At 30.3% G+C, this 16,298-nt stretch overlaps 2 protein-coding genes across 5 annotated transcripts; one reads left to right on the top strand and one right to left on the bottom strand.

Annotated features, from left to right (window-relative positions):
* The first annotated feature begins 1,195 nt into the window (after positions 1-1,195).
* On the top strand, positions 1,196-4,359 carry LOC126843918 (uncharacterized). The gene is made up of 7 exons (XM_050581731.1): positions 1,196-1,442; positions 1,623-1,829; positions 1,907-2,061; positions 2,969-3,134; positions 3,195-3,389; positions 3,677-3,870; positions 3,943-4,359. Exons 1-7 carry the CDS (start codon positions 1,356-1,358, stop codon positions 4,169-4,171), a joined length of 1,233 nt encoding a protein of 410 aa, XP_050437688.1. The 5' UTR covers positions 1,196-1,355; the 3' UTR covers positions 4,172-4,359.
* Positions 4,360-6,570: 2,211 nt separating this feature from the next.
* On the bottom strand, positions 6,571-15,469 carry LOC126844527 (uncharacterized). 4 transcript variants are annotated; one of them, XM_050582812.1, is made up of 5 exons: positions 15,372-15,469; positions 13,852-14,524; positions 13,384-13,645; positions 12,848-13,191; positions 6,571-6,793 (listed from the first exon to the last, which is right to left on the bottom strand). In XM_050582812.1, exons 1-5 carry the CDS (start codon positions 15,447-15,449, stop codon positions 6,642-6,644), a joined length of 1,509 nt encoding a protein of 502 aa, XP_050438769.1. In that variant the 5' UTR covers positions 15,450-15,469; the 3' UTR covers positions 6,571-6,641. The 4 variants fall into 4 exon arrangements, with proteins under 4 accessions (XP_050438769.1, XP_050438777.1, XP_050438763.1 ...); XM_050582820.1 differs by lacking the exon at positions 12,848-13,191 and adding an exon at positions 6,877-7,214; XM_050582806.1 differs by lacking the exons at positions 12,848-13,191; positions 13,384-13,645; positions 13,852-14,524 and adding exons at positions 6,877-7,214; positions 7,411-7,687; positions 7,928-8,600 and having other exon boundaries at positions 15,372-15,461.
* Between the last annotated feature and the right edge of the window lie 829 nt (positions 15,470-16,298).

The following is a 16,298-nucleotide window of genomic DNA, read 5'->3' as shown; positions in this document are numbered from 1 at the left end:
ATTTTTTATTAAATATATTTTATAATAAATAGAATAATTCTGTTTAATATTGTAAATTTTGTCCTACATAATTATTTCATGTCTTCTATTATTTTCTGATCGTTTATTCGTTAAATACAATGACTAACGAGCATATCGTGTGACATTGAAAAATATGTATATAAATATTATAACATGTAGGTAGTTGTTTTCTACTCGGTTCACTTTTAATCACAAGAAAGCAATAATATAATAATACAAAATATAGATTGTTGAACTGCAAGAAAAATGAAATTACAATATAGGTATGACAGAGGTAAATTATTATATAAATACTTATGAATAATACTTAATACTTTAATGTATTCTTTGTGATTACAATCTCCAGATAAATGTTTTTATTTTTGAGTATGACTTTTCACACTTTGGATCAACCTCTTAAATATTTCACCCGTACATTTGGCTGAGTAGGCAATCAAACGCACATTTCTCCTTGGTGTGCTTTCCATGCAACCGATAAGCTCTAGCCGGTGCGGGTTGGTTTCCATACTTATCGTTGGAGTGTATAAGACCCGCTGGCTTATTGCTTAATAATAGAATACATTACTTATAAAAGTCAAAATCTTAAGTATGAGAACTATTTTCGTATGTGCAATATATTAACATTTTTTTCTCATGGTAAGAGATAGCTCAATAACTACTAAAGTACCTGTTCTTAATAGAAAAACGTATTCCGAGCTAAGTATCGCACTTAATGCATTACTAATTAAAAATATCATAGACAATCTACCAATTAAAATCCGCACTTTGATCTAAAAAGAGAAACTAATACAGCCAATCAGTTCCACACAGACTGTCGCCGTTTTGCTTTTAAAGGCCCAGTTAAAAGTACACTCTTAGTAGTAATATATTATACTGTTATCAGTAATCAAGTATAAACCTAACATATGGCATGATTACATTATTCATTTAATCCCAATCATGCTTATATTGTTACTATATTATATTATACTCATACTGATATCGTTTTAAAATATTTATCTATTCATAAATAAATCAGTTTTATCTTAAATACTAAAAAGTTCATTGTAAACACAATCATATAAAACCCAATTATCTGTACATTCCAAAAGAATAACAATAGTTTGTTACACACTTCACAAAGATAAAAGCGTTTTTTTATTAAGCTATTAGGTAGCTATTAGGTAAATAACTCACTTCAATGTCCTACGATAAATAAGTCTCATGTATTCGTTGAAATAAAAGTTGTGTAATGAACCATTATACAGTAGTAATAGTTGATCAATTGTATTCTAGTGGAATCATTGAATGAGTATAATTTTTGTACGTGCAATTGTCTGTGGTCAAAAAACATTATGGCAGAATCGAGAAACATAAATTTAGAATTTTTACAAACTGTTATAAATCAAACGGACCCGGGAATAGTAGTTAGAAATTTCAAAGTGAGTTGAATATAAAATATAATAAATACATCATATTAATTGTATTTTCGAAAAATACTTATGGTAATTGACGTATTATATTATATTATTAAAATATTTGAGATATCCTAATAATTTAGCAGACTGAAAGTCTCAGTTAACGTGAAAATATTAGTTAGTAAAAAACCTTTGTTATTTTAGACGACGTTGGGATCACAGAGAGGCGATAATTATGCGTCTATGGTCTATAGAGTTAAAGTATATGGCGATGATGAATGGACTAAATCAATGGTGATCAAATTGTTACCGGAAAACGAACAAGTACGAGAAAATTTTAAATCAAATATTCTGTTCGAAAACGAAAAGAAGTTTTACAAAATCGCTCTCAACGCGCTTATGCAATACCAAGTAAGACTGTTTTACTAACTAAACTGTTCGCTATTATAAGGTGTGGCCGTTAATGCGACTGTCTATGATTGTTTTAGGGGTCTAAAAACCTAAGAGAACCGTTTGATAACACGCCCAAGTGCTTTTTCGCTGAAAATGATGTTATCGTTTTAGAAGATATGCGTTGCGATGGATACCAAACGATGGATAGAATGACACCACTAGATTTGAACCAATGTCGAGAATATCTCAGGTATCTAATCCATATGTTTTTGTTCTAAAAAACAATTTTAAATGTTTACTCGAAAGATAATAGTTAAAATCAGAAAAAACAATTTAGGTTTTGTTAGAATCGATCACTTCGGGAGTAAGAAATTTAGTGCTCTGATCTGTGTTGAATACATTTGCAAACTTCTTTTGTATCAACAGCTTAGAAGCCAGTTTGTTAGCTTCCGAATAAGACACTTTATGTGTGATTGTAGACAGAGCTGTGCGTATTCGTAATCATGATTATGAATACGAGTGTATTCACAAGCCATGATTATGATTATGAATACAGTTGTGATTATGACTATGAATATGAATACGACGAAAATCATAGGCGTGATTATGATTTTTCCCGTATTCATATTCATGGCTATGCTGTTCGCCATACTCACGTTGATTTTGATTAAAAAAATACAGATATGAATATGATTGTGAATAAGGCGAAAATCATAATCATGATTTTGAATACAACGAAAATCATAGCCATGAATATGAATACAGGGAAAATCATAATCACGCCTATGATTTTTGCCGTATTCATATTCATAATTATCAGGCAAGGGCTTGTGAATACACTCATATTCATAATCACACATTCCCATCATGTGGTTATACTCAAAATCATAATCATGATTACGAATACGCCCAGCTCTGATTGCAGAAATGTCATTTTTTATAAAAAAATTTTTTAAAAAAATAGCCGATTACTATAACCGTTTTTTAAAACAAAATTATTTCTGACATTAATATGTAAATATTGTATTCAAATCTTGTAAAGAATCTTTTCTTTTCTTTTCTTTTTCTAATAAGACACCTTTGTATTGTATTACCAATTGATTTAAATAATTATTATAATACAAAAATTACCTATAATGTGCCGAAATATTGTTTAGGGTATTAGGGAAGTTCCACGGGTTATCGTTGTCGATGAAGGTGAACGAACCAGAGAAGTTTGAAACTTACGTTAAGCGAGCTATCAGTGAAGTTTTTTTTACAAAAGATAATGTACCTTGGTATAGTGGAATGTATAGTCAATCCGCAGAAAACGCCAAGAACACTGTACGTCCAAGAAAACTGTACTCGCGAACCATTGAGAATAATTTATATAATACTTTATAGCTCGAGTCCGTCCTGAATGAAAACGAAAAAGCAAAATATTTGAATGTATTTCAAAAATATGTAAGCCACGGTTCGCTTTTTGAATACCATTCAAAATTAGTAGCAAAGCAAAATGCATTATCTGTGCTCTGTCACGGAGATAGCTGGAAAAATAACTTTCTCTGTCGATATTCGGACGACGGTGGCGTATGTGATGTAAGTCAAACCTTTTCTATGGTGCCTAATAATTCTTGAGGTCGAACGAAAAATGTGTACAAATTGTAATGAGAAAATATAGTTCAAGTATGATCTGTATTACAGATATTAGTACACGGACAATTTGCCTAAACCTCGTTTGGAAAAATTAAATGTAATTACACGAATGGTGTAATTTCAATTATCGTTTAATTTTAATAGAGAAAAAAAACAATTTTTACAAATGCGATACAATACACGGTTAATTTTTAATTATTAATTGCTTTTTTTTTTTTGGCCTTTAAAAGGTAAAAATGATCGACTTCCAAATGGTAAGATATGGATCTCCGGCGTTAGATCTTGCGCTCTTACTATATAGTTGTACTAGCGCAGATTTACGGAAAAAACATCTACCCAAACTGTTACAAGTGTATTGTAAAACCGTGGCTGATGTTTTGGAGCAAACAAATTGTTTGGATCATTACCCTGATATCGATCAGAAGTAATTTTGTAACTATGCAAATAAAATGATAGCTGAATAATGAATTTTTTTAAATATGTTTTTTGTTATCAGGTTAAATAACGAATTCCGTGAGTTCACTGAATTCGGTTTAAGAGAAGCTATACTGTGGATACCGTTTATATTGAGTGACGCCGAGGACACTCCAGACATATACAACGAAAGCCCTTTAGAAGAACAACCCATTGCTGGACCAACGTTTCCAACTACAACGTGTGGTAAAACTAAACAGATTATCGTGGACTTGGTTACACAATTAGTAGACGATGGATATCTGAAATAATATATAGTATTCACTGTGTGAAACGTGCATGCAATTTGTTCAATATACACTATTATAATCAAAATTTTATAAATATTTGTTGATTTTCAAAACGGGCCTTTTTAGTTTGTTAATTATTATGCTAAACGTTCAACCCAACAGTACTGTGGTCTGTGAACATCATTATTATGATTAAAATATGTCGTATACCTAATAAAATATGTTCAACTAAAACAGAGTATCGTATTGTGTTCTATTGGTTTATTAACCAATCTAACGAAAACCTGCAGCAGGCAAACAGTGCCTGTTATTAAGGAAATCAGTGACCTAGTCAACAGCTACGTAGACCGATTGCCCTACTGCTATGGTTGTTTATTTTCAGCTATTTAAACAAATGAAATGATCATATTTTGTATACTTTTTCCTAACATCAGAACCCGGATTAACAATATACAATATAATAATATTGTATGCATCAAAAAATGTATAGACTGATAAAAACAGTTTGGAAAAACAGGTGTCTCGTAAAGTTGATTTGTTCACATCACATATACATGTGAGTTTATCCTAATAAATAATACACTTTGTGAGCTCCCTTTGAGTCGTAGTGGTATTATGATGAAACCACATTATTAATTTTTTTTTTTTTTGCGATTGTTAGCCGTGGTATTTTGTTAAAACCACCGTCGAAATAATAATAATAATTGAGCTTCGAACACTGATCAATCTGAGTAATGATTAAATGCAAAATATGTATTTAACTGTGTTATCAAATGTATAATTAGTTGTATAATTAAATTACAAAGCTCAAGTGATTTTGGAAAACAAACATTTCAAGCGAAACGCTATTTTCCACATTCCTTTAGATTCTGTGCGATAGGGGTTTGCTGATCTATTTGCATATTGGATCCATTAATAATTAACGCATTTCACGGTTCGTCTTTAATACATACAGACAAAAGCGAATAATTAACAAGATAAAATATACGGGATACATTATTCGTAACTCATTTTACTATAAAGGACTTGGACGACTACAAAAATCAAGTACACTATAAATCAACACATTAAATACCAGTATGATACAAGTGACAATTCTAGTAAAGAGAGTTCGGCCAAAAATCTTTTCATCTTAAAAGTGTCAAACTTTAAAAGTTTCTCAAAAGTATTAGATAAATATAATGTTGATTTGATAATATACTTAAATATATATTATAAAAAACAAATAACGTATACATATTTTTTACAACTCATAGAATATGCTTGAATTCGGACAGGATTAGGACAGGTTCATTGGAGTAGTGTTTACAAACAAAGCGGTAGACGTCCGACATTGGATGTAACAGAGCCGACCGTCGGTGATAAGCCGACGTCGGACGATTCTTTGTATCACCGGGTGATCGGTGAGCAGACGTATCTCGAGTGCGACCAATGCGAGCACCACATTCGGCCGTACCGTCAATGACACGTGACCGTCGGGCACGGCTGTCATGTAGGTTCTACGAGTAACTAAACGTCGAGTTCGTCAAACACGTCAAGAATAGGAGTGATCGTTTGGCGTCGCCATTTGTCCGAACAACGTCGACGGCAAACGATAGTGGCCGCTATCGTTGCGCCGATGACACCGACGACGGCCAACGCAAAGATGCCCAAAAAATACATTGTGTAGGTACAAGAAACATTACATATAAGAAATTAGTGAAAACTTAACACACGAATAACTCAAAACGATTTGCTGTTGTTGTTGATAACGGTTTGTTTTAACTAGCTATTGGTTTCTAACCAGTGATTTTATACTAAATAAAGCCAGGCATGTACCCATTATATTATTTATAATATGTGATATGTAATAATAAATATCAAGAAAGTTATTGTTTAAATATTTAATACCTTGGTCTTGTTTTATACTCAATTGAAATGTAGCAAACAAAATGTTGAGTGATTCATAGTGCTATTAATTTTGACACGAGAATATTGTCTTAAGTTTGGTTTAAAAAGAAATCGTTTTGAAAATTACATAAACACCAGCTAATAGAATATAAAAACTCCCATATAAGTTATGAACCGAATAGAATTGATAAAATATACAAAACTAATGAGTTAGCAGGTAAGTAAACGACTCATAACACCTTAAATATTTCAATAGTACGTGTCAACTTATGTGTATCTATAGTAAAATTAAAAATAATATGTAAAAACCTGTTAGGTATATTCTATTTAGTAATTATTTAGTTGATTTTTAAGCTCTTCATGCACCAAATCTTGTTTATTACAAAATGAAAAAAAGTAGAATATTAGAACTCGTATATTATATTTCATTTTATTAACAATTTTAGGGTTTAAGTGAATTATTTATAAAAAAAAAAGGCTCGTATATTATTGAACATTTTTGTTTAACATATTAATTATGAAGTGGAAGTGAACTTAACTTATGAACTAAAGTTCTATTGAACAATACTATATTATTATATAACAATTTTATTACAATATGTTATTTGCGAATTACATTTTTATTGTATAACGATACATGTTGAGGGTCAGTGAGTTCGTTAAGCAATGGACCATTATAAAATGTAACAAGTTTTTCTTTCATTTCGTTATTCCAAAAATCATCGTCCCTTTTGATTTTCTCATAGAACACTCCTGAAAATATTTAAAATAGTATTACAGTCAGAACGAATTACATAAGACTTTACTTGTATGACAAATTTATCTAAATAACATACCCATAGGATTCCAAACTACAAAATAACAGTAATCCTTTTGTGCAATATGTAACTGTCCTTGCACTTGAATATAGAAATCCGAATGTGTTTTTAATACAACATCCCCCGTTTCGTTGTATTCTAAATACTGTAATTTTTTGACAGCACTTTTCGGATGCACATTTTGTACATTGTGAGGGCACTTAACCATAACTAAGCCGTTGTTTCCAATCAAACCGTCTGGTTTCGCTGCCAAAAAATTAATTTGTTTATCCACAAACCCTCTGCAAGACACAACTGTCAGATGCGTCTCATTTTGAAAGGCTTCTATGGCCTTCTGTTTGTACGTCGCATCATACCTGAATAATCGATTATTAACATATTATAAATAATTTATAAGCAGTATCCGTAAAATTAATACTAGTGTGCATAGGTAGGCGTTGTGGCAGGTGACCTATTATTCATTAAACAAATGGGAGACACTGAGGTCGGTGTCCACTGCCCAGTTGGCATCCGATAGAAATATTATAATAATAAAAAAAAAAAACCAAGTACTTCGATGCAACGCTTTCTGTAGGTTCAGACACAACTTCTTCCACAACCGTGTCAACAGACAAATAAGGTTCCCTGATCCTGCAAACACGACCAAATTTCTCAGCTGTAAGTTTGAATGACCATTCATGTTTGCATTCGTCAAACTTGGTCGAATCACTTGTTTGCTCGTCTAAAGAACTGATTTCCAATTGACTCAACCTGAGGCGGTCACGAATGTATTTCTCCCTTTCGCTCGTTTCTTCTTCGGGTAGTAGAAAGAAATTTCGAGTGACTGCACCTAAAGATGTATTTATTAATTTGATATATTATTATTATAATTTTTCACCTAAAAAACATCAATGGCGGGTTGCATAAAAGTTCATTAAATGTTTAATGAACTTATAGATGTGTCTAGCGGTTCCTCAGAAATAAGTGAATGGCCCTCGATTGGTCCATTAAAAGTATTAATTCTTTTTGAGCGACCCCGATTGACATTTTTCAAAGCAATAAAAAAGTAAAAACACAATGGATTAATTACCTTCCACCGCCCTTACGCAAGGAATGTCCATTTTACAGTTTAACCAATTGTAATATGTTAACATATCATATGATTTTGTGATAACGTTGTAAATACTTTCTGACTGAGGTAAGTAATGTTTGTCTTGACATCGATTTCCGAAGTTCATGATGGTGTTCACTAATTGTCGGTCTTTCTCTTCATTAGGTTTGATGTTCGCTAATAAGTCTTCTAGACTTTTAACGTTTGGCATTTCCATTTCCTTTAACCTCGAGTAAATAGCCGTCTGCCACGGCTGAACGTCGAAATTTCCATAAGAAAACACTGCTTGCACCCTTCGTACATATTTGTAAAAGTCCCATAATGTAATTCTGATCTTATCTCGTTGGTTTTTTTTCCTCTCTTGGTGTTCGGTTATTATTATATTAAACAAACGGCAAGTCAACAAGCTGTGGAAACATTCCAACGACTCGAACATCTTTTCGATATTTTGTAGTAGTAATGTTTTTTTCGAGTTATTAACAGGATTATCTATATAAGGTGTCGATAGTAGCAATATGTCATGTTCGTCGAGTGTAGTGACTATTACTTCATCTGATTTTTCTTCAAACACCCATTTCTTAATGTCGTCCATAACGCTGCTCAAAGATTGCAAGAAATCAGCATCGAATGTCCTTTCAATTGCATTTTCAGTCTGATAAAAAACAAAGAAAATCATTATTTACTTTTAATGCGTGTATATTAGATAATTGTTTTTTTTTTTAATTGTTTTGTGTCTTTCCTACGACGTACCCTTTCAGTTGACAGCTGGAATCTATTTAAATAAGAATTCCTTAAAATTTCAGATCCCTATATTAACTTAAAGTTCTTTCTCATAATTTTTTAAGTACTCGAAATTGTGTCAAAAAAACAGACCGCATGCAATCCGCTTAAGTTAAACCATAGAAGTGAGTAGGTGTATTATTGGTGGTATTCTCAACGTCATAAGGAACCGGTTGTTTTTCCCGGCCTCGTCAAAACACAATATTGAATATACCTTTTAAATTTTACACGTATTGAACTCCTCGACTTGTACTAGCGTTCCCCATGGCATCTACCGTGTACAATATGTGCCTCGGTTAAATATTCTCTTGTGGAAAGATGTTTTTTTAAAAAAAATTTTAGATATTGAGTAACTAAGTATTAACAGCTGCGCTTAACTAAAATGTGCCATAAACGCTAAAAAGAACACATATTTTTCACACACTGACATTTTTTTAGACTTATTATTTAAACTTAGCGTTGTCCAAATTAGATTTTAGATAAATTCATACATAAATTAGCTGAAAAAATCATACATTATAATATTATGCTCTCTCGTGCTTCTTTCTGGGTTTAAATATGTAAAAAAAATAAAAGTAAAATGAACATACTAGCCAGACATGATCGGTCCATCCGACTAGTCTAAAACGTTAACCTAAGTCTTAAATAATTAACTAAAAATGTACCTAACAGTATTTTAAAATTGAATTGGATGATTATTATTGTACATCTACGAATACTTTACCTTTGACTCTGGAATTAAATTTGCAGTTATAATTAAACAATAAAGTATTAACGCGAACATGTTCTTCGTTAACTGCATTGCACAAGTCGGTTGTATTATAACCAAAATACGATTAAAATTTCCAATGAAACAAAAGAAAGTTCCTTATGGTTTTTTTAGGCACATCAAATTTTCTTTCCAACCATTCCACGTATAGAAAAACACTGTCGTGCAACAAATAAAGTACACGTAAACATAAATATGTGTGACTGCGTTGGCGGCTTACATTTTTGAATATTTACCTAAGTTCCGTTTGTTAACAATTCTATAAATACAGTGATTTTTTTTTTCTTTCAAAATGATAACACTAAATAACTCGTGGCCCTTTAGGGTTTAATTGGTAATTGAATTTTTCTTCTCAGTGATCTCAATTTTTGACAAAATTATTGTACGTTTTCAACCCTCTTTCGAAATAATTATTTTTTTACATAAACTTTTGAAACTTAAGTGGATCACTTTAGAAAAAATTACCAATTGCATATCATCGATTTATCTTATACAGTGTGAATCATTTCACTTAAGTATAAACCAAGGTGTTAAATATTCAAACAATCAAAAACATTCTTTATGCATGTGATTCATTTAAGAGTTAAGACACCCTAAAGCCAATGCTGGGATAACTTTTGTACACCCGAGTTCCATTAAGAATATTTGAACGATATGAAACTGTCAACAGATAACAAGATAATAAACGACGCTTGTTTCAATAATTCAGCTGTAGTCTAAACTACACCGGCTTTAATATTGCTCTAAATGCTTGTCTTTATTGTCCACTTAACCCGTTAAAAATTGATCTATCAATGTCAAGACTACTCTGACCAAGTGACCACGAATCGTTTTAGTAACAGTAGTTTGTACGTTTTGACTTTTGTTCACAGACCAGATCTATGCTATTGTTACTGTAAGACTTAATAACACTTAGTGTTGTACCCAAAAATTGCCGTGCTAATGAAATACTTGGTTAAACGGTGTTGAATTGTTAAGATCTGTACTTCTTCTCAATTCTAAAACTAAACGCACATTTGCTAATTCAGTATTTAACGGGCTTAAAACAAATATTTTAATTTGAAATTTCTTATAGAAATATGTCAATACTGAGTTTAAAAAATAATTTTGTAGTTTAAACGAGAAAAATAATGTGTACAAGCTAAACTTGTATTTTCAAAATCATTGATTAAAAACAAATAGATTGTTAAAAAATATGATTTCATAAATGTAGAATATGATTTTTTTTTTAAATACATTAAGTCTTAAGTAATAGATTTGTCCATGTATGTTCAATATTTTTTTTTTTTAATTAAAACACAGTATGTAAAATTTAATGTGAACAACATAGCATTTTAGAACGTTATATCTAATACATTTGTAATATTTTTAACTATATGTAATATTCATTAATCAATGAAAAAAGCGGTACCATTATTTATTTGTTACAATAAAGAAATCAAGAAACTGATTCAAAATCGTTAGCATTTACTTTAATCTAAATTATTATTACTCTACAGATTAATATTATACTGCTTTACAATATAAAACCTATGTAATATTCAAATTTAACTACAGAATAATTGAACTTAATTTGTTATATTTATTAAGTAATTATTAATTCTTAGTAGTTTGTTAATAAATTTACATTGAAAATATACAATGGGTACATTGGTTGTGATTTTTTCTTTAATACAATTTTTTTCATTTTGCTTACCTAACAATAATAATTAGGTTATTTTTGTTATCCTAATAAATAGTACCCTAAATTTCTCCTTTTAATCTATTATACATATTTATTTAATTAACAACAATTAACTTATTTACATTTACTTCTTTATTAAACCAAATAAAATATTGTTCACGTAAACATAACACTATTACGCTTGAACCATTACTTTTTATCCATACATAATACTCATTATTGACTTGATAAGAAGATAAGAAAAATATATTGTTATGATGTATAGTTATTTTATTTTAATTTTATTCTAAATAAAAAATTAGAATATCAAATATATTAAGTTATATTCTAAAATATTGACCATTAGACAATACAAATTATACATAATTATAATAGTTAAAATATTTAAAATAAAAACACGAATAACAAATGTGTATTATACAAGTTAAATACTTTATAAAATTATTTATTTAAATGATATTTTATAATAGGATTCGATCAATCATAAGTGTTATTTTATTTCCAACAACAATAATATCTAATTTTCTACCATAGGTAAAACATGAACATAAATGTACCATTTATTTTAATTAAGAAATAAAAAACTTGTTACTAAACCTACTATGTTAAAGCAAAATTCCAATAATTTTATTTTTTTCTTTCTTTCAAATATTTTACTGCAGAATATTATGAGTCATTAAATCAAATATTATTTTATATTATGCTTTAAAACTATTCAATTTAAATCATCTACTTTAGAGGTAAAATAATGTGCAGTTGGCTAATTAAACTTAAAAACATTTTAATTATTACAATTTTGGTTATATTTATTTTTTAAAAAAAAGTAGGGGTTGAAAATCAAAAGTTGGTGTCGAATTTTCGAGGAAGGGGAGATACAAAAAAAAAAGTATTATATAATAAGTAATATAGTAGTAACTTGGTCTTGTTTTATAATTAATAGAAATGTATCAAACATAAAATTGAGTAATTAATAATGTTATTAATTTTGACACAACAATATTGTCTTAAGTTTCGTTAAAAAAGAAAACGTTTTAAAAAAATAATAATATCCAGCTAATAGAACAATAACAATTCTCATATAAGTTCTGGACAAATTAGAATTAACAAAATATACCGGAGAGTAAGCAGGTTAAGTAAATGACTCATAAAACCTTTAGTATTTTAATAGTGTCAACTTATGTGTATGTATATTAAAATTATAAATAATACATTAACTTGTTAGGTGTATTCAATTTAGCAATTATTTAGTTGATTTTAAGTGCTCCAAGCACCAAATCATGTTCATTACAAAATAAAATAAAAAAAGTAGAATATCAGAATTCATATTATATATTATATTTTATTTTATTAACAATTTAAGGTTTCAATGAATTATTTTTAAAAAGATGGCTGTTTACTATTGAACATTTTTTAAAACAAATTAATTATGAAGTGAAAGTGAACCTAACTTATTAACTAAACATCTATTAAATTTCCTTTACTGAGTTCGTAAAGCAATTGATCATTATAAAAAGAAACAAGTTTTTCTTTCATTTCATTATTCCAAAAATCATCGTCCCTTTTGATTTTTTCGTAGAACAATCCTGAAAATATTTAAAATAGTATTACAGTCAGAACGAATCACACAAGACTTTACTTGTATGACAAATTTATCTAAATAACATACCCTCAGGATTCCAAACTACAAAATAACAGTAATCCTTTTGTGCAATATGTAACTGCCCTTGCACTTGAAAATAGTTATCCGAATTTTTTTTTAACACAATATCCCCACTTCCGGTGCTTTCTAAAAACTGTAATAGGCCCTTTCCGACAGCATCTTTCGGTGGCACAGTTGTTACATTGTGAGGGCACTTAACCATAAGCAAGCCGTTGTCTCCAATCAAACCGTCTGGTTTCGCTGCCAAAAAATTAATATGTTTATCCACAAACCCTCTGCAAGACACAACTGCCAGATGCGTCTCATTTTGAAAGGCTTCTATGGCCTTCTGTTTGTACGTCGCATCGTACCTGAATAATCGATTATTAACATATTATAAATAATTTATAAGCAGTATCCGTAAAAATAATACTAGTGTGCATAGGTAGGCGTTGTGGCAGGTGACCTTTTATTCATTAAACAAATGGGAGACACTGAGGTCGGTGTCCACTGTTCAGTTAGCATCCGATAGAAAAATTATATTAAAAGAAAAAACCAAGTACCTCGTTGCTTCGTTTTCTTTATCTCTCACAACTTTAGCTGGATACAAAAAAGGTTTGTTTATCCTGCAAACACGGCCAAATTTCTCAGCTGTCAGTCTGTATGACCATTCGTGTTTGCATTCGTCAAACTCGGTTGAATCACTAGTTTTCTCATCTAAAGAACTGACTTCCAATTGACTCGCCTTGAGGATTTGAAGAATGTATCTCTTTCTTTCGTCTATTTCTTCTTCGGGCAATTTAAAGAAATTTCGAGTGACTTCACCTAAAGATGTATTTGTTAATTTAATATATATATTATTTTATTATTATAATTTTTCACCTAAAAAATGTCAATGGCGGGTTGCAAAAACTTTCATTAAAGGTTTAATGAACTTATAGATTGGTGCATTGAAGGTATTAATTATTTTTGAGCAACCCCGATTGACTTTTCAAAGCAATAAAAAAGTAAAAACATAACGTATCAATTACCTTCCAACGCTCTTATGCAAGAAATGTCCATTTTACAGTTCAACCAATTGTAATATGTTAATATATTATATGATTTTGGGATAATGTTTTCAATACTTTCTGATCGAGGTAAGTAATGTTTGCCTTGACATTGACTACCGAATTCCTTCAAGGTTTTTATGAATTTATGGTCTTTCTTATCATTGCGTTTGATGTCCGCTGAGAAATCTGCTAGACTTGTAACTTTTGGAATTTCCATTTCCTTTAACCTCGAGTAAATATCCGTTTGCCACGGCTGAACGTCGAAATTTCCATAAGCAAATACTGCTTGCATCCTGTATACATATTTGTAAAAGCCCCATAATGTAATCCTGATCTTTTCTAGTGGGTTTTTATTCTTTCCTGGGTATTCGACTTTTATTATATTAAACAAACGGTAAGTCAATAAGCTATGGAAACATTCCAACGACTCGAACATCTTTTTGATACTTTGTAGTAGTAATGTTTTTTTCGAGTTATTAACAGGATTATCTATATAAGGTGTCGATAGTAGCAATATGTCATGTACGTCGAGTGTAGTGACTATTACTTCATCTGATTTTTCTTCAAACACCCATTTCTTAATATCGACCATAACGCTGTTTATAGATCGCAAGAAATCAGCATCAAATGTCCTGTCAATTGCATTTTCAGTCTGATAAAAAACAAAGAAAATCATTATTTACTTTTAATGCATGTATATTAGATAATTGTTTTTTTTTTTTTTTTTAACTGTTTTGTGTCTTTTCTACGACGTACCCTTTCAATTGACAGCTGGAACCTATTCTAATAAGAAATCTAGTACTCGAAATTGTGTCAAAAAAAAAAAAACAGACCGCATGCAATCCCATTAAGATTAACCAGAGAAAGGAGTACTCCGAAACGATTCGGAGGCTACACATAATACAGTGGTGTATTATTGGTGGTATTCACAAAGTCACAAGGAACCGGTTGTTTTCCCCGGCCTCGTCAAAACACAATATTGAATATACCTTTTAAATTGTACACGATTGAACTCCTCGACTTGCACTAGCGTTTGCCTTGGCTTCTAACGTGTACATACTGTGCCTCGTTTAAATATTCTTTTGTGGAAAGAATTTGTTTTGTTTAATATTATTGATACGAGAAGATATTGAGTAAATAAGTATTGACAGCCGAGTATACTAAAATTCGCCATGAACGCTACAAAGAACATAATATTATACTGATATTTTTTTTTAGGCTAATTAATTGAACTTGGCAATGTCCAAATTAGATTTTAAATAAATGCACGTACGTAAATTAGCTGACAAAATTATACATCATATTATATCTCCCTCGTACACTTTTTTCGTGGTTTTAGGATATATATATAAAAAAAAAAGTAAAATTAACACACTAGACAGACACGGTCCATCCGACTAATCTAAAACGTCACCCTAAGTGCTAAATCATTAACCAAAAATGTACCAAACAGTATTTTAAGATTGAATTGGATAATTATTATTGTACGAATACTTTACCTTTGACTCTGGAATTAAATTTGCAGTTATAATTAAACAATAAAGTATTAACGCGAACATGTTCTTTGTTAACTGCATTGCACAAGTCTGTTGTATAATAACCAAAATACGATTAGAATTTCAAACGAAACAATGAAAGTTCCTTTGCGTTTTTTAGGTAAAACAAATTTCTTCTTAACCGTTACACGTCATTCCACGTATAGAAAAATACTGTCGTGCAATAAATAAAGTACACGTACACTTAAATGAGTGTGGCGGCGGCGGCTTACAATTCTTAATATTTACCTAAGTTTCGTTTGGTAAAAATGTCATTGTCAACGTGTACTGTCTTTAGGTACATTGCTTTTGTCGATATTTGTATTTTTACCTGTAAACACTGGTCCTCCCTCACTACTGCTTACTATACTTGTATTTACACTGTGCTTGGTTGGTAATGTACTGGTTTAAAGTGACTTTAAACCTACTATCCGCATAGAAACGTTTATTTAAAAGTGATTTTATCACTTTCGGTTGGGAAATATAATTCCTACAGACCCGTGTCCTCCCCGTCCTCACTATACTGTGTTTTTTCTATAGGAGCCATAAGGCTTAAGTTTAATTTGGCTTCTTTAGAAAATTAGTAAGATTTATTAGAAAAACTATAAATACAAATATAAACGTTCATAAAAATAAATTGCGTTAAGCCTTGATTTAATTATTTGTATAAAATTGATCGTTTATGTTCAGAGCTTGTGAAGATTGCTTTAGTTATAATAAAACTTAATGTATTTGGATACTAGCAAATAACAAATTAAATAATCGATAATATAAATTCAATTAAAACTTACTCACATAAATTGACGTTTTTCGCTCGCAAAGATTTTAATTAATACAAATTTATACAAATTATTGTAAAATAAAATGATAAACGGATTAAAAATCCCTGGC

The sequence above is a fragment of the Adelges cooleyi genome, unplaced genomic scaffold, assembly GCF_023614345.1.
Source record: "Adelges cooleyi isolate 19-005CV unplaced genomic scaffold, UGA_ACOO_1.1 ACOO_flye_CR_arks_rails_tigmint_CR_PRNA_108, whole genome shotgun sequence".
In the NCBI taxonomy this organism is placed as follows: domain Eukaryota; kingdom Metazoa; phylum Arthropoda; class Insecta; order Hemiptera; family Adelgidae; genus Adelges; species Adelges cooleyi.
The sequence above is the reverse complement of the archived record's forward strand: the minus strand, read 5'-3'. Positions and strand labels throughout refer to the sequence as shown.

Excerpts from the sequence above, each read along its gene's own strand:
- LOC126843918 (XM_050581731.1), top strand. The coding sequence starts at position 1,356 with ATGGCAGAATCGAGAAACATAAATTTAGAATTTTTACAAACTGTTATA. Across the intron at positions 2,062-2,968 it reads CAATGTCGAGAATATCTCAG|GGTATTAGGGAAGTTCCACG; the intron begins GTATCTAATCCA and ends AATATTGTTTAG. Across the intron at positions 3,135-3,194 it reads CAGAAAACGCCAAGAACACT|CTCGAGTCCGTCCTGAATGA; the intron begins GTACGTCCAAGA and ends AATACTTTATAG.
- LOC126844527 (XM_050582806.1), bottom strand. The coding sequence starts at position 15,449 with ATGCAGTTAACAAAGAACATGTTCGCGTTAATACTTTATTGTTTAATT. Across the intron at positions 7,688-7,927 it reads TTGCGTAAGGGCGGTGGAAG|GTGCAGTCACTCGAAATTTC; the intron begins GTAATTAATCCA and ends ATACATCTTTAG. Across the intron at positions 7,215-7,410 it reads ACAGAAAGCGTTGCATCGAA|GTATGATGCGACGTACAAAC; the intron begins GTACTTGGTTTT and ends TCGATTATTCAG.